General features: G+C 27.1%; 1 protein-coding gene across 6 annotated transcripts in view; it reads left to right on the forward strand.

The window, feature by feature from the left end:
- The first annotated feature begins 26 nt into the window (after nucleotides 1-26).
- LOC107436329 (CCR4-NOT transcription complex subunit 3) overlaps nucleotides 27-24,328 on the forward strand; it is a 37,413-nt gene continuing 13,111 nt past the window's right edge. Inside the window, exons 1-15 of one of the 6 annotated variants that reach the window (XM_043050024.2) lie at nucleotides 31-415; nucleotides 3,134-3,163; nucleotides 4,411-4,481; nucleotides 4,889-4,963; nucleotides 5,661-5,750; nucleotides 8,267-8,395; nucleotides 9,079-9,174; nucleotides 10,867-11,116; nucleotides 13,321-13,427; nucleotides 15,061-15,176; nucleotides 15,772-15,905; nucleotides 16,081-16,667; nucleotides 18,319-18,427; nucleotides 20,926-21,061; nucleotides 23,735-23,864. In XM_043050024.2, the coding sequence (XP_042905958.1) occupies nucleotides 391-415; nucleotides 3,134-3,163; nucleotides 4,411-4,481; nucleotides 4,889-4,963; nucleotides 5,661-5,750; nucleotides 8,267-8,395; nucleotides 9,079-9,174; nucleotides 10,867-11,116; nucleotides 13,321-13,427; nucleotides 15,061-15,176; nucleotides 15,772-15,905; nucleotides 16,081-16,667; nucleotides 18,319-18,427; nucleotides 20,926-21,061; nucleotides 23,735-23,864 (2,085 nt within the window). In that variant the 5' untranslated portion in view covers nucleotides 31-390. Of the gene's footprint in view, nucleotides 416-3,133; nucleotides 3,164-4,407; nucleotides 4,482-4,888; nucleotides 4,964-5,660; nucleotides 5,751-8,266; nucleotides 8,396-9,078; nucleotides 9,175-10,866; nucleotides 11,117-13,320; nucleotides 13,428-15,060; nucleotides 15,177-15,771; nucleotides 15,906-16,080; nucleotides 16,668-18,318; nucleotides 18,428-20,925; nucleotides 21,062-23,734; nucleotides 23,865-24,328 lie in introns of all 6 variants that reach the window. The other 5 variants (XM_043050025.2, XM_016047999.4, XM_016048001.4 and 2 more) reach the window with 5 other exon arrangements.

Here is a 24,328-nt window from a genome sequence, read left to right on the forward strand (position 1 = left end):
AAGCTAAGTGAAGTTGGTTGTCCAGCAACCAAAACAATGAATGAAAACAGTTGGGACGTTTTACATATGTATACATCCGAGTTTAAAAAAAAACTACTTAAAGAACGTTTTAAACATATGTAAAGCTTGAAATATTCTGATCTAAAATTACTATATATGTACTTCTGAAGAACTGTGAGAGAAATTCATTGCTGATTTTAGCTCAAAACAAGGATTTAGCTTTGCGCATTAATACAAAAAACAGTCCAATCTAAGAGGTAGCCATTTTGGTTGCGAACTAATTTATAACGAAACTAAACTTATTCAGGGTTATTTAATTTTATCACTCTGAAGAACGTGCTTTTGTCTAATTACTATGTTACAGACGCTTTTACATGCCTGTACATAGCTATGGCTGATCGGAGAAAACAACAAGGTTTGTTGTGTCTTCAGAATTAATATCTGTTGACTACATTACATTTTAGAAAATTGAACTATCATAAACACAAATATAAATAAGTTGACAACTTTTTATGAAGATCACTTCATCACTGTTTTTATTAACACCTATGTATAGCTTCGATTTTAATGCAATATTGTAGAATACAGTTGCACTGAAATTGTAAAAATTATGAATGTGCAAAAATCACTGTTGTGTTATGTCTTGTTTTTGTTTTACATATGCTGTCAAACAAAAGGTCATAATATATGTTCCCCCAACTCATGCAGGTTTTATGTTTGGAAGAGCTATTTTTTAAAATTTTATTTGGGACATGCCTGTTCTGTAGTAAGCAAGAAATTTTGTTTTGCCCAAGTTTTAGCTTTCAAAATATTAGTCTGGAAATTTCTTACTTAACTATTTTTTTTAGATCCTAAGTTCTTAGTTAATCATGACTGAGGAGGTTTTAGATCATTAAATTCTTTACATTAATTTTGTTATGAAATATTTAATTTTGTATTTAATCCACCTTATCATTATATTAATACAGCATCAGAGTTAAGGTTATTAAACTGTAGGGACCGTGGAACCGAGGGGGCTTCATTTCTCTTCACATTTATTAAAGGACACAGCCCTTTTTAAGATTGCAATTTTTAAATTAAATTTTGTGTAATTAAATTTACAATTTAAGTTTTTTGTTTGTTTGTCTGAATTTAAAAAAAATGGGTATTTTAATGAGCTGCAATATTTCCTTGGTTGGAACCTCTACTAAACCTGCCGAGGCAAAATACATCTCCATTGCTGACTCACTGTAAAATTCTTGGCTTCAATGTCACAGCAGGAAAATACAATGTAAAGAAAAGAAGAGCAGCGTATAAGAAAGATAACGAGAAAGTCTCTCACTAGAGATGAATTCAATCTTGCTTTTAGAGGTCCAGACTCACCCGAGTATTGAGAATTTTAATCTGAACTCACCTGAGCATGAGATACCTAGGATTACTTAGAATTTAAAATATACTTTGGGTAAAGGCCAAATTTTGAATTCTCGCCACTAGGCCTTTGATGTTAAAACAGGGAGATTGGTCATTAAAACTTGGGGGATATTACCGTATCGTGATCGGTTGCGCCAACTACAATTGCCAAGGTGCCAACTTGCAAAGTTTTTAGGAAAAAAAAAACGCGTAGATGTTTGCCTAGGAGTGGCTAAGAGATTGTACCTTTCGAGTTGGCCCCTGTCAGTAATTTTTTTATTAAAGTTTTTTGCGGGCCACTGCCCGGAAGTTTCCAAGACTTGGCAATTATTCTGCCAGAGATCAAGATTTGGAAATCTCCCTGAAACTTGTTTATCACTGACCTGTAAAACAAAAAGCGAAGAGAAAAACTAAACCAATGAAACTCCAATTGAAAAAAAAAATCCAAATCTTAAGCTAAATGTAAGTAACTTCTCATTTGACAATCAGTATAATCCTCACAAAACAAAAGCACCAAACTAATTTAATTGATCTCTGTAATTTTTTTTATACCTTATTGATTTAAATTTTTTATGCTCAATAACTGTTTCATAAAAGTTTCTGATTTCATAAACTTTCAAATTTTATCACGAGTCCAAGCCTACTCAAAATCTTACTGAGCCTATGGCCATGTCAGACTTAAGCTAGGCTTATCTTATCAAAGATTTTTTTTCTTTTATAATTGTGGCAATGGCTCAGTTTTTTTTATTAAGAAATTTTTTACAGTTAAGAGAAATAGTTAATAAGAAGATTTGTCTCCCTTAAGCTTCTCTCTCACTACATACATAAAAAGAAAAGCAACTAAAGCTAAGCATTTTAAAATGTTTAGTAAATTCTCAGCTTTTCAAAATATTTTTAGGTAGTCAAGTTTCTTTGCAAAGCTCTTTTTAACAAAGAAAAAAAATTTTATTTTAAAAAAATTCTTGAATAAACTAGCATATGTGCTAAAAATAATAGAAATCAAAGTATATTGAGCTAGTAATAATTTATAATTTGTGAAGCTGCAAATTTTTTCTACAATAAATATTTTGAAAAAAAAAAAAATTTACGACCATAAACCTCGATTGGGTATTCGAACATATTTTATCCCTCTGAGTATCAATACTTATTTAGCTATTATCGTTCAGTGGTTAAGGCACTGAACTGTCCCAATGGAGAATAGGTTCAATTCTCAGTGGCAGCTTGAAACCCACCCAGCTTCAGATCGATGAGTGCCAGTTTGATTAATCCTCTGGCCCATAACAGGCTGTAGTAGGGCTATTACTTCTAACGTGCTGTTTACTTTTAAGCAGACTTAAATAAAATTAAAAACTTTCAATGAACAAACATGACGATTTGAGCCATGAATTATTTATAAATTCGTGGTGCAGAATTTTGTATCTCCAAACATATATTGTATGTTTGAGTTCTTTCCTAAAAATATTGACTTGTATTTTTTTATTTTTAGGCAGTTATTTTATAAAAATTAATGTGTTATTTCAAAATGTTACATATATATTCAAGAAAGAAAATTGATGATTTCTAACTTCATCTACTAATTTGAGAAATTTTGTTTCTATTAGCCACTGTTATGACAAACATTGGAAAAAAACAGAAAATGGTTTTAAGCATGTTCTAAATCTTTATCCTTTAAAAAATTTGAAACCGCTTTTAGATTGAATTAGATATACAACGAGTTTTATACTATATTTCTTTATCCCTATAGTTAGTGGACCCAAGCTTCATAAAATTTCTGGTAAGCTTCCAGTACTGGTGAATCTAAATGCCACTATCAATAGTGGGTTCATTGTTCTAAATACAAATGGAAAGTTATTATTTATTTAATTTTATTCTATTTTTTGCAAAATGTGTTATTTTACGAAATATGAATGATTTGAAAATATTAGTGTTCAGTTATTCTGAGAATTGTGTAAACATCTGCTTTAAAGTTGGAAGCAAAGAAATATTAATCCCTTATGGCCATTAAACTTTTCTAAGCAGGTATTTAAGTAATCCCTTGAATAACTGCACATTAATGTACATTTTATACCCCCAATTGTGTGAAATAAGGTACTTAAGAAAAAAACAACTTAAAACTATGTCTTTTAAAGTGTTATAATATCTAAAATTATCAATTAATGATGTTATCAATTGGAAATATTTCTCATGATAACTTATACTCATATCTATCTAACTCATGTCTGAAATGGCAGATAAAAAGTGGCAAATAGAGAAAAGCTCTTGTGGCTGATGTTACAATTTGTATGCGACTGATGTTACAAATAAAAACTATTAAAATTCTAATAAATATTTTTAATTATTATTACAAAATACTTAAAAACTATAATTTTGGATTTTATGTCTAAATTAGTTTAAAAAAAGAAAAAACTAAAATTTGTTAATGGTTGAATGCTATGAAATATTTATTATGTTGTCCTTTGTATCATGGAATTGCCCATACATCAATTTAACTTTAAATTCAAAACAGATTATTCTTTTGTTATATAGCCATAAGCGACTCTTGCTAACTAACTAAAACTAACTCACTGATGTTTTCATCTACTTTGTTTTATAAGGAAATAATTTTATGAAAGATCTATTTTGCAAGTAAAAATTATTGTTAAGGGGTAATTTCTCCATTTTCACGGTCCATCGTGACAATAAAATAATTTTGAAAAAGATTCGTTTACAGACTCAAACTTTTTCCTAATTAAACTCCTATAATATCTCAAGTTCTAACATGTAATGATGATTGTTATATAAGTAAATTATGCCAAAAATAAAAGAAGATAAATATTTGGTTTACTTTTATTTATATTTTAGTTAAGCACTAGCGTCATTAATCTAAATTTGTTGGGTTTTCATTTAATTATTCGTTCAGTTTCGTTTTGCCGATGTTTTTGTAGTATGAAAAGAAACATATTATTTTTAATTTTTACTTGTATTCTGTTGTGTCTATTATTGAATGGGTATTTAGTGTTTGGAACCCTTTCCAACTAGGAGAAATCGACCGGTGTCTGAAGAAAGTCAGTGAAGGCGTTGAAACATTTGAAGACATCTGGCAAAAGGTAAAAGTTAGTATTCTTTTCTTTGTTGAAAAGTATGTTTTTTTATATTTTTATTGATTCCTTGAGCAGTTATGGAATGATTTAAATGTTGTTGTAGAAATAATACGTCTTAAAAAACATTCAAAAATATTTTTTAGATTGAATTAGTATTTATTCTTTTACTAAATAATCGATCAAACTATTAAATATTTTTTTCCTCATATTGTTAGTCATCACTTGGAGAATAAGATATGAGAAAAATAATTTTTTTCGCTTTAGAGATAATTCTAAGTTAAATTATCCTAGATATATTTTTATTCATTTTTTATCTTGGATGCCCTCAAAAAATTTGGAATAAATTTAATATTTTTAATATAAAGTGACATTATTTTTTTTGTTAATAGTTGTTATTAAAAGAGTCTTTTCCATTTCAGGTTCATAATGCTACTAATACGAACCAGAAAGAAAAGTATGAAGCAGATCTCAAAAAAGAAATTAAGAAACTACAGGTAATAATTTGTGTCATATTTATCTAATAAAATTTTTTATAATTACTTAATTATTAGGGTTTTTATGTGTATTTCCAATGTAATTAATGAAATGTTTCAGTGAATTTTGAAAAATGTGGTGAGATCTAGTTAGTGAATTATATAGTTCTCTTAAAGAGCCAAATATTTAGAAGTCTTATTTTTTGTAAAACACAATGTTCAAAAAGAAAAACCTTTTTTTTTAAAGAAAAATTGTTATATCATAATAAAAGAACTCTGCTGTCATATTTTCTCTCAAATTTGTTTTATCTTTGCTTTAAATTTCTACACAAGTTACTGTAACATTTTTACCTAAAATGTGTTTTATATATGTGTTTTAACAAATATGAAATTCTGTCGTTTGTGCTATTATGTAAAAAAATCTACTTTAAAGTTTTATTTTGTATTGCAAATCGTTTAAGAAAACAATAGATTATAAGTTACGCAAAATTTAAAAATTAACATAAAAATTTTTCATAAAAAACAAGTTCAGAATTTTCTATTCTCATTGCTTTCCAATGCATAGCCTTTTTTCCCTAGGCTGCAGAATTAATTTAATCTCTACCTTTAAATGATATTTTAGTTTAAATATATCAAAAACAGTAATAAAGATAATGCAATGAATAATAAAAATGTGTTCATTATTTTTTCAAACCATTTGTATTCATATTTTGTTTAGAGGCTACGAGATCAGATTAAAACATGGATGGCATCCAGTGAAATTAAAGATAAAAGGATACTGTTGGAAAATAGGAAACTCATTGAAACGGTACAAAATATTGTTTTTATGTATATATTTACAAATATATGTAGCTAGAGTAATAATTTTTGTTTTTTCAACTTTTCAAGGATAGAAAACCTGCAACAGACATACAGACATAAAATTTTTCATTTTTGATTTGTCAAAAACGGAAATAATTTCTCTTTTTTAATTCTATTTGTATAAACTTAGTTTTTAAAAGTTTTTTTTTCTTTCAAGAACTTGTTTAAGCATGGTGCATAGCATTTTTAAAAGTGCTTAAAGCTCTTATTTTCAATTCTCGTTTTTTGAAAGCCTTTCCAGGTGCTTTTTTCATTGGGTAAAAAGTGCCTAATTTTCCCTTTTCAAAAATGAGATTTTTTTCTTAACCATGTCAATTTTCGCCTCGTATTATGCAAAATCTTGCTTTCACATTGTTCTATTCAACATTTTTATAATTTATTCAACCACAATCCATTTTGGCTAATACCGTCGGTCCATAGCGTATGAAAGTGGCAATCATTTTACATGTTTGATGAAATACTTGTGAGTCTGCATGTACGTCTACTGAGCTGGGTTCGGCGAGATTATTGCACTCTCATGTGCAACTCTACTGCATTTTGCTAGATATTCTCAAATTCAAGCTTCATTTTCCACCAACTGAAATCGAGGCGAAAAATATCTCGATCACTTTTCAATGGCTAATATAATCAAGAAAAGAGTTCCGTGTCAAAAACTTATTTTATCATGATTATGTAAAGTTTTAAAACTTTTTTTTTGCATTTTGTTAATGCATACAGTGCTTAAAATTATTTTTGAGTGCTTAAAAATTACTTAAAAGGTGCTTATTTTTTGTTTAAAGATTTGGCTATGCACCCTGTTAATGTCATAGGCATTTGTGCCTTTCATTAAGTACGCAGTTATGTAATTCAATTTACAATCTTAATGCAAAAGGAGTCTACTCTAAATCTGTATTTCAAACATAAATAGTTGTTTGAAATAAAAAGAAAGATGTAAAAAGTCTTATTTTTTAGTTCTTTATTGCCAATTTAGCATTAAATATGTATAATTGCTTATAACAACAAGTTCACTTCAACAACTATTTCATTTGTTATTTTAAATTGTCATTATTGTCAGAGTTTGAAAAAAAAAAAGAAGCTTAGCCCATCTCGGTTTTCCATCAAAAACCCAGGTATTTGATGAAAAACCTGAGTTTTCTCAAAAATATTAAAAATTTTTATTCCTAAATCCTCAATGGGACTGCATTATTAGCTTCTAACATAAAACTTAAATGTTTAGTAGCTATTTATTACTTGTTTAGTTACAATGTAAGGGTGATTTTTCTCAAAATGTTAACTTTTACCTAAGACAACTAGGAAAAAGTCATATCATAATTAACTAAATGCTGATAAATTTTTCATTAAGATCATATATTTCAATATACAACTCAACAATCAGAAAAGAAAAAATTTTAAGACAGTTTTAAATTGTAATTGCATGCGAAAATGTAATTACCTTCTCCTCACTTAAGCACTTTATATGTCGAAATTTTTTTTTTTCCTGCGAATTGATGATAACTAGGAAAACGTTTTGAATAATATTTAATTCAAATTAATTTTTTTGTATTATTATTTTTTTTTTGTATTTTTTATTCAATGTATTTTTTTTTAAGAAAATTGATTATATCTTGAATTTTAAAGAAATATTTGTAATTTTCATACAAATCCTTTCTTTTTTATTGCAAAACATCTTGGTATCACAATTTTTGTATTATCTTAAGTAAAGCCATTTTGTTAGTAAACATCTTATAACATGTAATAAATAAAGCAAAACTCTTGTCAAATAGTTTAAAATGCATTTTTGTGTGCTAGGAAATGCATTTTGTGTGCTGGGATTTCAATGTCTATGTGAGTTTAATATTGAGATTATCCGATTCGAAAACAGTAAGCAGCGTCTGGCTAGTCTTGAAAATAGGCACCTATTTTTGAGCACTTGAAATAGGTTGACTGTTATTTCCTATTTGTATGTTTCTGAATGAAGTTTTTAATCTGGTAGCTTTTAAGTTTTACATATTTTTTATGGGCTTTCTGAATTTATCTTAGGAAAATGAAACATGTCAGTCTTTGACTGGCAGAACACCCCAAATGTATTTTTTTGATGGGTACATAAATTTTTGAACTGTTTATATATATATATTTTCTGTTTGTGGGAAACTAAATAAAGCCTTCAGGCAAGCCAGTCATTCCTGAATTAGACAAAGATTACCTTAGTAAGAGAAAATTTAATCCTTACATCTAAATTTTTTTGGTGTGCCTCGTTACACTTTTTCTTAAAATTGCTGTCAGAAAATTTGCACTTTCTAATTTTTTTTTAAATTCTTGACCATAAGTAAACTTAGTATTTTGAATGTAAAACTGCAAAACAGCAACATTTTATTTTCCTGGTCTTATTGTGTATTTGTCCCCAAGATAAAATTATTGATTACCCTGTACTGAATAAAAATGGTATCCAGAGGTTAGTGTAAATTTTTTTATTTTTAATTTTAGCAAATGGAGAGATTTAAGGTAGTAGAACGAGAAACAAAAACAAAAGCTTATTCTAAAGAAGGTCTTGGTGCTGCGCAAAAATTAGATCCTGCACAAAAAGAAAAAGATGAAATTACTAATTGGTTAGCGGTAAGTCTTAACTATATTATCATAATTCAGCTATCAAGAGTAATTATTAAAGTAAACTACTACCATTTTGTGTTTGACTCAGTTTATGTTTTGAAGAAATTTGAAACTTTCAGTTTGGGCTGAAGGAAAGGATCCAAAATACAGTTTCTAATCAGTTAATTTTATTGCTCTCCTGAAAATGAAACTGGTAACTATGGTGGCATGCAGGGGTTGAAGCACTTGAATATTAAACAAATTAAGTACCTTATTTTAGTTATGGTACTTTTTTTATAGGTATATGTATTGCCTTTTTATAGATATATATTCATTTCGAGTTAGAAAAGTAGCTCTGACTATTTTTATATACTTCAATTTCTCTTGCATGAATTTTTTTTAAACCTTATTTTATCTTTTTATATTTAATGATTTTGAAAAATTTTCAAAATCTCTTTATTAGCTGAATCGTCAAATTTATTATTACTTTGTTTCGTCTCATTAATTTTTTCGATTTGTAGAAAAATTTAATGTTAAATTTTGTATGTGAGGGAAAGTTGAAATTTACATATTAGGTATAATAGTGTTTTCTTTAAACAAATTACAATAAGTAATCAATATTTTATGAAGTTTCATATCAAATGCACATGTATTCGTATTATTAAATGCGTCTATACACACTCTTATTTTGGTATGTTTTTATTTTTCAGGCATCGATTGAAAGTCTTAATATTCAATTGGATCAATTTGAAAGTGAAGTTGAGTCTTTAAGTATAGTTATAAAAAAGAAAAAAATTGATAAAGATGTAAGTTCTCTCTAGCACTTTATATGTTCAGTTATATATATATTTGTCATTAAAAATAGCTTAATAAAAGCAAATTTTCTGCTTAATTACATATAATTCAATATGACAATTTGAATAGACAGAAAAAATTTTTTTGGTAAGAAATTTAAGTAGGAGGTAATAATGCACAATGCGAATGAGGTGGAGCATTTTAACTGTTTTGATTTGAAGTTTTGTGTTTGCTTCATAAGTTAGGTGATCTCAGAAGTTAGGAAAAAGGTTCAACCCATTTTATTATGTAACAAGCTTGGCTTTGTGTATGCTTGAGAAAGGTAAAATCTCTCTGTATGCTTCAGATTTTTTTCATTGATTTTTGTTTGTGTTCAGAGCAAAGATGAGAACTTTAATGAGGAAAAAATTTACAATTTGGCTTTAAGCTCAGTTAGCCATAACTTGCTAAGTCACAAAATGAAAATTAGACTAATAGTCCATTAGGGAAAATTTTTATTTTAAAAGAATTATACAAGCTTTGTTATTTTCTATCCCCGTATAACAAATGCTCTGCTTCTTACTGGTTATTATATTTACATATTTTTTAAGTAAAATTAATAATATATGAATTTTCTAACAAGCTGATGTGTTAACCAATACATCATAGGCAGTAAATCATCTTTTCTATAATATTGCAATATTCAGAAAATCTGTTTAGATTATCTTTAGATTCATTTTTCATATGCTTAAATTTTAAATACTGTGGGAACGCAATGAATGGACCAGTTAATAGTTTGTAGTAATTGAAATTGATTTTAAAAGCTATGTATGGTTGAAATTGTGTTAAGCCATTTTAAAAAATATGTTTCACTCTCACTTCAGTACGAGTTGAAAGTTTAATTTGAAATAGAAGTTATTTTAGAAAAAACTACTCGTTTCAAGCAAACCTTACTAAGTTTTACGATATAAAATTAAAAGCAAATTTAAACAAAAACAGAATTGTTTATTTGTTTTGAACAGTTCTGTAATTTATAATTGATAATTTTATTTTTACACATAATTATATCAGTGAAGGTCATTTTAGTTGACGCTATATTTTATTCATGAATCCGGTTTTCATGACGCCAATACTAGTGGTATTTCCTTTGCCAAAAAGCCACTGGGAGAACTTAAAATTGCTTGTGAAAATTCATGTACTTTCAATAACATTTTGAAGTTAATGAAGGACGACCCTAAAGAACGACCACCTCTATTAATGACCATTTTACTGCAGGACAGAGAGTGGTTGCTCCGGAGAGGTTTTAATGTTTAAACGTCTTGTTGGAAAAAGATTTCTTTGCTAATGTTCTTAAAATTGGAAGCAAATACAAATGACTTTAGGCTTTGACGCCTAGACAATAAATTTTGTTTTGGAGTTTATGCATTAAAAGATTTAAATCAAGCCTCAGATCAAAACATTCAAATATAATAATTTATTTTTGTGTTACGTTATATTTTAAACAGTCACCATATTTAGTGATGTTTTTGTTCACATATAAATACTTGTCTAAATAATTTTCATGAGGTCAAATGCTTTTTTATTTTCTATCTATAGAACTTAACTTTTAACTAACTGGGGTTGCCTCCTGCTAAATTGTCTTTGATTCAGACTTCACAGCTCTAGTTATGAAATGTATAATATTTTTTAATAATGATTTAATCATGTTAATTTAATTTTTGTAGAAGCTTGACAGGACGGAAGAACTAAAAGGCTGGATAGAAAAACATAGATATCACATTAAGCAATTAGAAACCTTAATGCGAATGCTAGATAATAGTACTGTTGATGTTGACCAAATTAAGAAAATAAAAGAGGACGTAGAATATTATATTGAAAGCTGTCAAGATCCAGATTTTGAAGAAAATGAGTTTATTTATGAAGACCTTGAATTAGAAGATATGCAAGAATTCTTATCAAAAGCAAGACTTTGTAGTAAGGCTCCTATAATTATTATTATTTGTCATTTTAGATAGACATGAGATATTTTTAAAATTATTTCTTACATTAGCTTAGGTTTGATAATATTAGCTGATACTAATTTTTATAAGGATGGGCCTAGGAAAAAAAAAAATCCAAACCAGATATTTTGGGTTTACAGTTTTAACCAAGTTTTTTAAAAAAAATTTTTATTTTATTTGTTTATTTATTTAAAAAAAATACTTAAATATTTTAAGCCTTAAATTAAATGTAACTAAATTATTGAGTAACATTTTACAGATATCTCTTTAACAATTGATTAATATTTTAAATAAATAATTCAAAAACAATAATTCATTTTTATTCCATAAATATACAAATATGATAAAAATATGTAATAACTAAAGATTTTAAATGTGCTTATTCATTACTTTACGACTTATTTATTATTTCAACATGTAAATAAGCTTATACTATCTATTTTTGCAGGGCGTGTAAAAATAGTTTTTCCTTGGATGCTCATTGTATATAAAAATTTTATGTTTCAGCATTATTTGCATTAACATTATTCTTTGCAGTATATATTTTGTAACATTAATTGCTTGGATGAACATTCTTTTTCTTTTGAATCAATACAAATTTTAAAGTAAAAGAGCATGAGATACTAAAGTCACATTTGTTTTAATTAAGAAATATTTAAGTTAATAAAATGATGAAAAGGAAACTTAAATACTAATACATGACTGCATAAATATAAAATAGCAGAGTTATGTTTCATTAAATAAGTAAAAAAGATATATTTTAAAAGAATTTTGAACTTAAACCATTTTTTTAAATAAAGTATAAAAATAGCAACTTGAAAATATTGTAATGAATATAAACATATATACCATAAAATTTCTAACATTACATTATATAATTCTAAAATTAAACTAAAAAAATAAAATTTGGAAAGTACCTCATTCCCATTTATACTTTTAACTGCAGCATAATAAATAGAAATAATAAATAATAATAGATAAATTAATAATAAATTAAGTAATAATAAATTAAGAAACTTTTTACTCTCTTAACAATTACATGAGTTAACTAATTTTAAAAGCTAACAGAGACATTAAATTAGTTGTAATCTATTTTATTGGAAGAATTATTAGGAGACTTCTCACAATTTAATTTATATTTGCTCCTTTTATTTTACATTGTTTTTTTTTTTCTTTCTAGAGACTCAATTCTATGTAAACATTGCAAGTTAATGTAGTAACCGAAACTCTCATTAACAAATAAACTCAAAATTATAAAAGAGTAGAAAAACTTCCATCTTTTTTTCATTTGGCTATATTCAAGTTTTAAAAAAGAAATTATATCAATAAAAAACTTATTTTTTAAACAGATTTTATTAAAAAAAAAAAAAAAGACAGACTCGGTTTTAACCCTGGTTGAAACCCCCATTGGTGTAAACCAGCCTACTCTAGTTAAACCGCTGTAGAAATAAAAAAATAAGAGTATTTTGGAATTGTTTTTTTTCCTGGCAAGACAATGGTTTGAATCCAAATTCTGAAAATTGTTCTATATTTTACAATTAGTGAATAGTAAAAGCTAGTTTTTTCAAAGCAATACAACACGTAAATGGTAGCTATATATCTTTTCCTTGATAATCTTTCTTTTTTTTGTCTTCTTTCTTTCAATAATGGAATTAGCGGAACCAGCAGAACAAAAAAATTTAAATAATCATTTTTTGAAAATAATTCTTTTTTGAAAAATTATAATATACTAATCTCTCAGAAATTCATTTATAGCAAAAACTATGCTATAAAATTATCTTATATGGTACTGTTTTTCTTCATTTTCTCTCGTATCATGTTCCTTCTGCAAAAATGATCTCCCAAAATGACAACTATGCATAAACTTAGAAAAAGGCCAAGATCACAACTGTTTTAAGACAACATACTAAAATAGCAAGTAATGATCAATAAGATTTTTGTTTTAAATCACACAGTTACAAAATTTGAATAGTAGAAGGAATTATATATACGATCTATCTTCTTCACAATATGTGCTGATTTGTTGTTGGATGTGCTTTTAAAAAAAATGCTAATTTTATTGATGACTTATCATCTACATTTAGCATATTTAATTGAATTTTCAGTAATTATAAAAGCTGTCATAATGTATAGTCCTTTGATGTTACTTTCAATGAAGCTCATGTTTGTGCGTTTTAGGTGATGATGAATGTTCTCAGCGGTCTAATTCTCCCACTTCTACGAACTCCATTTCTCCTTCTCCTAGTCCTTGCTTATTAACAAATCATTCCAAGTCAAATAGTGAAGTAAGTAATTCCAGTTTGATTTTTCATGTAAAATATTCCATTAAATGTCACGGTTGTAAGGAGTTTTGCTATTTTTTTTAGGCATAAATGTTTTATAATTTATCTGCCGTATTATCATAACATTTTTATTACAGTCTTTTATTTATATCTATTGTAGAGATGACTTGAGTTAGTGATTGGTATAGGTTGGGATATTGTAATCATATCCAAGTAAAAAAGAAAAATGTGTTAATAATTTTATTTGAGAAAGCAGTTACACACTAATATCACATATAAAAATAAATGTTTTTTTAACGCAAGCATTAAACCCTTTATTTGAATACTAGATGATATATTGATATATTTTATGAAAATATGATAATTTAAAACTTATTTAAATACTCTGTGTCGAATTCAGTAATCTCCCTAAATGCTTTTAGAAGGACATTCCACCCTGCCTGTCTTTTAATCCCTGTAAATGCACCCTTTTTGTCCTTTTCGTAGAAATAAGCCGCCATCTCTTACCATTGCTATTTTATTTATATTCCATTTTTAAGAAAATTTATTTCACTGTTTAAATAATAATTAAACACTGGTAAATTTTTTTTATTTTTTAAATAAATAACTTTTAAAATACAACTTTAAATGCTCATTTTGTTATAATTTATAGCTTGAATTATATAAAAATCTTTCAAGTTGTTTAGCAATTAATAAATTTTTTTTAGTTTACTTTTGAAAGAAAATTATGCCCAGAGATTATCTATTTTATGCCGAATTATTATTTTATGAGAGAGAATTATTTTTTGAAATATACACATGAAATAGTAAAAGAGGATAATTTCAAAATTTTTGTTGTTGTTGGATTTTGGATGAATTTTTATGGTGTTAAATTAGTACCCTTCAAAATTTATAATAGTGCCCTTTTCTGAGAGGTAGCATCCTGCCCTTTTTTTATTCCTAGGGAGAACTCTGTCTGATTAAAATGATTGTGTATGGTGTCGTCAGAAACATTTATTTTAAGAGCTATTGTTTTGCACCTATTTTTATATATGTGTCAAATTTTATTTTTTTCATTTTTCTCGGCTCTTTTTGTTCTTAACAAAATAGCAATAATATATTATCATTATATACCAGACTTTCTTTGTATAGATACAAAAATGTTCTATTATATTAGAGTAGGAAGAAATATAACACTATATTATTTTTTTCTTTCTTGGATATTGAAGGCAGTCAAACTATCCAATTAGTGTTTTTAGATTTTTAAAAATATGCTGTTATCTTAAAATTTTTCTTTTTTAAGATATTTGGTAAATGAAAATATTACTCATTATTATTTTCATATTACTCGAAAAAATTTAAACTTTAAAATATTGTGGAAAGTGTCTCCCGTTCTGATTGAGCAAGAAAGAGAAGAAAATTATTATTTTTGTGTTTGAACAGTCTTGATACAGATTTATAAACTTAAACTTAATCTTTACATAAACTTAATATATACATAAACTTAATATATACATAAACTTAATATATACATAAATTTCATATTAGTTGAAAAACAAGTGTTATATAATTTATAACTTAAACGTCTTTCATTGTCTTAACCTGTGAAAAGAGCGTGTTCATCTAAAATTACAATGAATCAATAAACTGTTTACAGGAAAATTCAGTTACACCAGTCAAACCAATTGCAATTAGGGCACAATCATCTGGATCTTTATTAACAACAGTACAAAATAATAAAGGAGCTCTTCCATGTGTTTCAAGAAATAACAGGTAATATTTTTCTATGAATATTACATGCTCTTCAATAATATCTCTTGATATAAGCTATATTAAAATTTTATTCATTTTTAAACTATTTACTGGTTATGTTTACGATAATATGTTGTAAGCAAATTATTTATGAATATTTGAAGAATTAATGTAGATATTTTTTTTGAAATTAATATTTTAATTCTTGGTAAAACACATTTAAAAGATTACTGAAAAAGTCATGAGTCTGGTCTACGGTTTTAATGTCTTATGTGTATTACATAATAGGTACCTTCTTAAGTAAATTTTTTTTACTTATTGATGTATTGAAGATTATAGTTAGATTTAAGTTGAAAAAAATACAGACATTTTCTAAATATTGTATAATACTGAATTTTTTGTTGATTGAACACTTTTTTAAAAATTGGTTATAAGTAGCATTTGAGCTTGGCAATGACTTTCATAGTATTTTAAAGAATCTGTTCTGCTCTCTGTCAATTTAAAGTTTTTCACTGAGTTCAATTCTGAAAATATTTATATGAATAAAATAAAAAATTTATATTGTCTTTATTTTTCAAAAAAAAAAAAATCATATTGAATTTTTATTTGTTTGCAGTAATTCATCTGAGAGCAGTGTCTGTAGCTCGCCACCTTTAAATCATCACCACAATAGCCATTTTGTTTTGTCCCCTGCTCCACCTACTACACCATATGCAATTGCTGCAGCTGGTAACACGTCATCTTCTAAAGGTATTTCACTTCTTTAGTCTCCTTTTCATTATAATTGAAAGTTGGGGAAATTATATATACTGTCTTAAATTTCTTAGTGATAATAAATTTCTTTGAAATAATACTATTAAAAATTATTATTTTATAAATGCTTTATGTTTTTAAAAAATAATTTTTTTTTTTTTTTTTTACCCAGCTCACAATTCTACTTCTGAAACCAATAGCAATTGCACTAACAGCAGCATCAACAGTAGTGCGCCCACGACGAACTGTGTAGATACTCCTACAAGTAGTAGTTCTGAAATTATTTTAAACCATTCTGACATTACAACGTCTGCTCCTACCACAGTGTTTACCACAGCTATTCTAGATCAAATATCTGGAACTAATTTTACTCAACAACATTCTCAATCACAACAGCAGCAACTACAGAATTTCTCCTCAAGTTCCATTTCATTAAATACTAGCGTCCATTACTCCACAACCCCATCTGCATGTGTGGACAGTGTGATAAAGCCGCCTTCCTCAATAGCTGCTACGTCATCTGCCATTACATGTTCCTCCACTGCCACAAATGCATTATATAGTGCAGCTGCCGCCACTGGTTCTTCTGCAACACGCAATGGCAGTTCGACGCAGCCACTAAGCAGTCCTCCTAGTTCAGCGTGCAATGTGATAGGAAGTGTAGTTACGCAGTCAACTATAAACTGTTTGCTAATGAACGGGCCTGTATCTCCTAAAGTGTCGAGTCAGATTTACAACTTACCATCTCTGTCTGGAGTGGTATGCTGATTTATTTACTTTTAAACATGAAAATGCTTTTGATCTTTTTTGAAATATTTACATGTGCTTTCATTTTTAGTACTAAATTTGAAATGTTAACTTTGATCTTATGTGGCTTCTATTCTAGCAATGGCGAAAATAAAAATATTAGTTTCAAAATTTAACATGAGTCTCAGGGTAGCATTAGAGTGTGAAACTACTGTCATTTTATCACAGCTGCCAACTTTCCCGATTCACTTGGGAAACTCCCAAATTCTGATGCTTCCTCCTGATCTGAATATATCTCTCAAATTCCATTCAGAAATTGGGAAATTCCTAAAAAGAAGGATTTTGCAAAATATGAGTTTTCAGGGGGAGGGCGAAATGCCTACATAAATCAGTATGCAGCATAAAAATCTTTGCAAACCATGTGCCCTTGTAAAAAAGTTTATACAAATCATGATCTTGCTTCGGCAGCTTTTATTCAGAGAGAGAAAAACAAAAATGTTAACTTGCGGTTCTGCATCAACTGAGTCGGTACTAGTCCAAAGTTGGAAGAAGATGAGGAAATTTTATCCAAGGAGAGGAAAATGTATGACTTCATAAATGCCAGTTTAAGCTGAGCTCATTCTAAAATGAAACTCTCGTTTTGGGAAGCCTGGATTTTGTGTTTGTGTTGAATTGATTTTCACTTGTCGAAATATATATGGAATCAAGGTTTAAAGCATAGTTACGATATGTTGTTTTTCATCAAAAGAATTTGCATGTGTGCTTTGCTCTACTAGCTACTTAAAAAAATGAGTAAAAATGAAAAATGCCTCTCACTATTTAAAGATTGTTACATTAAAGAGTTTCCTCATATTATTAAATCTAGAAAAGGCACTTTTGCTTTCTGCACCAACTGTGGCACATATATCAACAAAAATCAAAAATGTTAAACATAATACTTTTTTTATACTTATAAATTTTCAATTGATAAACTAGACCTCATGCAAAAATAAAAGGGTGCCAGGAGTTTAGAAAGAATATGTATTTTTCCTGGATTAGGACTTAATTTCATCTAACATAGTGTAGAAATTTTTTTATAGGAAATTATTAGTCAACTTTTTGGCACCTATTCTTTTAATATCTCATAAAACGATATATTTTTTAAAAATAAAAAACAATATTATTCAGCCTAACCGAATATGCAACAAAAATTGGCTGATAATCGAATATTAGCAGTTTTAGTAATAAATTATTTAAGAAGATGTTCATTTACTAAACACTTTTTTCACTTTTTATTTCTAAATTTCTTTCTTTACCTCTTTCTTATAATGAAAAAATAGTGAATCTCAATTTTTACATTAATCAAATAAAAAATCTATATAAATTTGTTTTCATATTTTGAGTATGACTGGTATAAGTTAGATGTTAATGGTGAAAAAAAATACTATATTTTATTCAAAACTAATAATATGATGATTTCCAAAGCAGGGACTTACAAAAAATATATTAATTATTAGTACTAACGTTATTTTTGTATTTTTTTTACAAAATTACTATAACAATAATTAATAATACATAATTTTACACCAATGTTTTTTTAAAATTTTTACTCTATTGTTAGATTCCTTTTTAAATATATTTTTATTTAGTAATTTTTAAAGGTATTTTTTCCTTATTTTTTAAGAATGAAGATTCTATGTCCTCTTTAAAGTCAATGGCAGAGCAAGCTGTATTAAATGCAGGTTTAGAAACTCATCTTCCTACACCGTCATCTCCATCTTCTGTTGAAAAAGGTAACTGACTACTGTGTAATTATTATACTTAAATGAAACAACTATTAACTGATAAAAAATGTACTTATCAGTTTATAATTGCATTTTCAGTTATTCTGCTTCTCGTTGGAAACCTTGTGTCCTTAGGACCCAGGGCTTTCGAATTTCTGGATCACTTTTTACTTAAAAAAAAAAAAAAAGGGTTCCTATTTAAAATATGAGTTCTCTATTTCTTGAGTTCTCTAATCATCTATTTTGTAAGCACATTTATAATTATTGTAAATACTTATAAACAAAACAAGGAAAGAGTTGTCTACGTACAATGAGACTTTAAATTAAGACTGACATCAATGACAACTTATAACTCATAAGTTAAGAGACAAGAGAATCTTGTATCAAACTTTGACAATGTTTTATTTTGAGTAGGAGTTTTTTTAAACCTCTGTTTAGTTAACTAACTCCCACTATTAATAATATACCCCCCCCCCAAAAAAAAAAAATCATCCTATTTTCAAAATAGACCAATAAACTGTAGTCACTTTTGTCCACTGTTTAAAAATCTCTGTTCTGAGGTTCTCTCTAATTTAAATTCTATAGAAGACATTCATTTCCTGACATTAACATGAGTTCAGATTTGGTGGTTAAAAGAGGTTTGATTGTACTTTTTTTATAATTTAATTTAAAAATTCGTTCATGCATTTCTCTTCTTTGAAAATTAATTTTCATTTTTTTTTTTAATTTTGTAACCATATTAACAAAGCTATTCAAATTCCTAACTTTAAAATTCTCTCTGAGACATCAAATTAAAATCTTACATTATTTATCTACAGTATTCTTGTGTAGAAAACTTTTTATTTCTGTTTTTCTGGAAAAACAAAAATTATTTCAAAATTTTAACATGTTAGCTATTACCAATTATTATTATCTATATTGTAGGGAGTTGCGGAATATAACACACAGAAGCACACATTTTGTTTTGTGTATAAATAGTTTGATGCTGTATTAGTTATATTCTTTTAACTTTTCTTGCAGCGTTTCATTAAAATTAAATCTTTTCAAATATTGACATTCATTTGTTACATATTACAGTCGAACCTGTTTATCTCGAATCTCACGGGAAAGGCGAAAAATTCGAGATAGAGAGGTTTCAAGTTATACAGGTACTTTAAAGAAATTAAATTTAATTAAGAAATTTGATTAAAAGTGCTTTGATTTTAGTAGAAAAATATAGACATTTCTTTAAATTAATTATACCACATACATCTATTTACATAACAGTTTTTTAACATACATTTAACACTGAAAATAATAAATAAGATTTTTGACTGATAACCTTATTTGTTTCAATTATTCTTTTGAGGTTAGAAAGATCGCAAATTCCTCATAGATCGTTTTCTATAGTTCACTTTAAAACTCTTAATTATCCTTTGATCCATTGATTGCAATTTTGAGGTGAAAATGAATTTCTGTTCTTAGCTTTCTTATCTATGGTGAAAAGCTAACCCCTGATGGTCACTACTCATTAACCTCTCACTTACTACTAGAATCACTGTATTCCTTTCTAGTTAAGGAAGTGCAGGCATAGTGATTGAAATTCCAAGAAACACCCCCAACCTGTTCATCCTTAGTTCCTGTGGATTCACGAAATTCTCCTCTGTCTACTAGTTCTGCTGATAAGGAAAGTTTTGACATTTGTGCTCTATTATTAGAAATTCGAGAAATAGAGGTTTTGAAGAAAAAAAAATCGACATAAACATGGAAAATACATTTATTTTAGACAGTAAATGTAGGGAATTTTAAAAATTTCGAGATATAGAGGTTTTCGAGATAAAGAGGTTCGAGATAAAGAGGTTCTAGATAAACAGATTCAACTGTATTATTATTATTTTTTTGCTTGTTTGTTCTTCACTTATTCTTGTCGTGTTTTAGGGGTTTGACAAAAAATTATTCATGCTTGTGACTTTAGAAAAAGTTTACATAAAATAAGTTTTTAAAAATACTTTTGATTTGAAATGTAAAGGTCTGCCTTAATTCTGAAAGTTCAATTATAGAGTTGCATTTATGAACCTACTCATTTTTTAAATGTTCATTATCAATAAAAGATCTGCACTAAGCATTTAGAATGTGCATGCAAATTAAATGATAACTACACGCATTATATAAATCAGTATTTAATATATTAAAGAAATGATATTGTGTTTTACAGATAAAAAAACTTTTTTTTTAATTATACCTTTACTTTTTTCTTTTGATTAGATTTTATTACATTTGAAAGCTAAGTTAAATTTTATTTTCTAAAATTCAACTTTCAGATTTTTTTTGTGTGCATAATTAACAAGTTTATTTTAAAATAGAGTTCTGGCTTTAAAAATAATTATACTTTAAAATTTAATTTCATTTGTAGTTAATGTTTAATCATATTGCGTATTATGCTGTATGAAATTATGCCTAGAAAAAGATTTCTTGTAAGTAATTTGATGTGTAAATAGTTTCTTATTATGACCTAATATATTTTTCAGAAGCCCATATTCCACCTCTATTAGGAGTTGCTCCCCTAGGTCCTGTAGCCCTTAATAAAGAATGTTATCAACATCTTAAAATTTTAGAAGGTGTTCAAAGGCATATGCCTCATCCATCTGACTCCGAAAGACTCAGGTGATTAAATTGCTTTTATAATTCAATTAATTTAAATGAATTTGGTATTTATAACCAGATGTGTTATCAATGGCATATATGTCTTTAAACTTTCTTAATATTTGTATTCAAAGAGTGGACAAAGAGTATAAGAAGTGGACTTAAGTTTAAGTTTTCTATTTATCTTTTTAGTGTTTTGAATTTGCAAATTCAGCGATCCTTTTTTATATAAACTTTTTTTTTATTGATGTTTTCATTATATCCCAGCATTTTTTCCAGTAAATAAAGTAATATAAAACATGAGGAATTTTGTCATAATAAAGTGCTAGTAAGTAAGAAAACTGTTTCCATTTATCGTTTTCTTTTCAGTTTTTTGTCTTTTATAAATTAACAGAGGGCAACTATAATGATTTTTACTCATTTTATTATATACAGGGTGATTCTAAAGAGATGGGCAAAATATTAGGAAGTGATAGTACACACCCAAGCAAACAATTTTTATCAAAGAATGCATGGTCAAAAACGAAACGCAAAGCCGCTGGAGGGCGTCAAAGTTTATGTTCTTATATGAGGCAAAAACACACAAAGAACGATAAAGTTAAGTTATAAAAGCAAATTTATTGGCATATGATTACAATAAGTGTTCAAAACAGTGGCTGGCAGCGGCTATGCACACTGTACAACGGCGAAGACAAGATAGGCGAACATTCTGAAACACACCAACTTCCCCTGCAGCAGCCGAAAGCTTAGCGACAAGTAACACAGCGCAGTAACTCGCAACAGGAATGGACCTTTAACGTTTGCATGAAACAACTTTCCAAATGCGTCAGCACCTTAGCTTTTTGTTTTTGACCGTGCATTCTTTGATAAAAATTGTTTGCTTGGGTGTGTACTATCACTTCCTAAAATTTTGCCCATCTTTTTAGAATCACCCTGTATATATATATTTATAAGGCCTCTATCATTCCTCTTTTCATGTTTTACTCAGGGTTGGCAGGTTTTTGACATGTGACAGTTTTTGACAGTTTAAACCATGGTTTAAACTGTCACGTCAAAAACCTCACTGTCAAAAATGTCGAAAATGTCAAAAACCTATATTCATATGTGAAATTTAATTAATACATAAAATTTATATATTTTTTAAAAGATAGTGTTTCTAAATATGTTCTAGAAAAAATAAATTTAAAATTTTGAAGAAACACTTATATTTTGAATAGTAACCAAAATCTTGTACTTTTGAAAGCTCACATCTTTTGTAATATTATGTATTCATTTTCATGTGTTATTGAAAATCTGCAGTGATATTATTAAGAAATTTATTTATAACCAAATTTAGTGTATAGTATAGATTATACTAAAAATTAGACATTTTTAAAGATAAACATTAGCAGTTTTGTACATTAGACATCTTTTAAAGAAAAATCTTTTTAATATTCTTTTAAATCTTCTTAATAATCTTTTTAACATAAGACAATACAAATTTAAGTGCTTTCTGTTAAATACACAGAGTAGTTAGTGTCGATTTACAGTATATTCAGCCTATTCATTTACTATGCTGAAAATTTAGTTTATCCAAATACTTGTGAATTTCATTTTGCTGAATACTATATAGTTTTGTTGAATATCTAAATATTCAGCTGTTGAATAATTACTTCTTGCTTTCAAGATATGCATTATTTGTATTCTTAATACAAGTGGAGAAAAAAAAATTAAGAGATAAAAATTGTTTTAAAATGATAAGTGTAATAATTATAAATAAATATAATAAACAATATGAATTATATTTATCATTATTCATAAATATAACTACTTTTAAATTCAAATTAACATACTGGATAATAAAGATATTCGGTATAACATTAAAAAAAATTTTTTATACACTTGTATCAAGTTTGTATTTATACAACATAACTTGTAAGTTCCTTATAAATATTAGTTATATGTTCCTTATATGTCAAAAATGCATAGTAATAAACTTTTAATTTTCTTAAGTATCAAAAAAAAAAATTTTTTTTTTCAAAATATAAATATTTAAAAAAATTTTGTGCAAAATTTTTCTGCACATGCATTTGAATATAAATTTCTGAGATTTTAAATCTGTTATTTTACCTTAATTTTAATTAAAAAATATTTTAAAACCTGCTGATTACCTATAGTATAATTAAATTTCAATATAATGCATGGCAACTGTTGGTAGTTTTGAAGTTTATATATTTTCTTGGCAAACTTCAGTTTTTGACATTTTTGACGGGTTTTTGACGGTTTAAACCAGTATTATACCCTTGTCATGTCAAAAACCACTTTTTGACGTCAAAAACCCAACCCTGGTTTTACTGATTGCTTTTAGTTCATTTTTAACCATCATTCGCCAAGTTGTTTTTGGTTTTCCTCTTTTATTATCGCCTTGAAGATTTCAATCCACCGCTTATTTTACTTTAAATTTCTCGGGTTTAAGAAGAACATGTCCAATTTATTTACGTTTTTCAAGTTTAATCGGCAGTTGCAACAATTTCCGTGTTTTCTGGAAAATAAGTTAATAATCATTGAGATATTACGTACTCAAGTATTCACATATCTGCAATTTGCTTATTATCATGCGTTCCTGATTGTAAAGCTTCTACTGTGATGTATGTTTTATATATATACACATATCTATGTACATAAATTAATTATGATTCTTTTAATTAATTGTAGGCAGTACCTTCCTAGAAATCCCTGTCCTACACCAGCATATTATCCACAAAGTTATCCTCAACATGATCATGCAGAGTTCTTCCAAAGGCTTTCTGCAGAAATTCTGTTTTTTATTTTTTACTATATGGAGGTAAGCACCCAATGTAATAAAAGAAAGAGAATAAAATAGATTTGAATTAAAAGTTATGACTTATATAAATGAGACTCCAGATAAATGTCTTACTCATTTAAATTATGGCTCTTGAAAAAAGAAAGTTTAAACATTTTGTTTCACTAAATATAAGTTTTTCAGTTCAGGTCAAGGTTTTTATTATAATGTTTTAATAATTTTTTTTTTAAAACTGAAATTGATAACTTATATCAATTTTGGCATTTATTTCTATAATAAAATATTATGTTAAATACACTTATTAATATGATCTTATGTCATAACATAATTATTTTTCTTTTATATGCCAAAAAAAAAATATTTTTTCAATGTTGCAATTTTGATTAGAATAACTGCAGTATATACTTTGGATAGGAACAAAAAAAAAAGAAGAAAAAGAAAACAGGTTATTTTCAAATTAATAAGGTTAGAGTAAATCAATATTA

The sequence above is a fragment of the Parasteatoda tepidariorum genome, chromosome 1, assembly GCF_043381705.1.
Source record: "Parasteatoda tepidariorum isolate YZ-2023 chromosome 1, CAS_Ptep_4.0, whole genome shotgun sequence".
Lineage (NCBI taxonomy): Eukaryota > Metazoa > Arthropoda > Arachnida > Araneae > Theridiidae > Parasteatoda > Parasteatoda tepidariorum.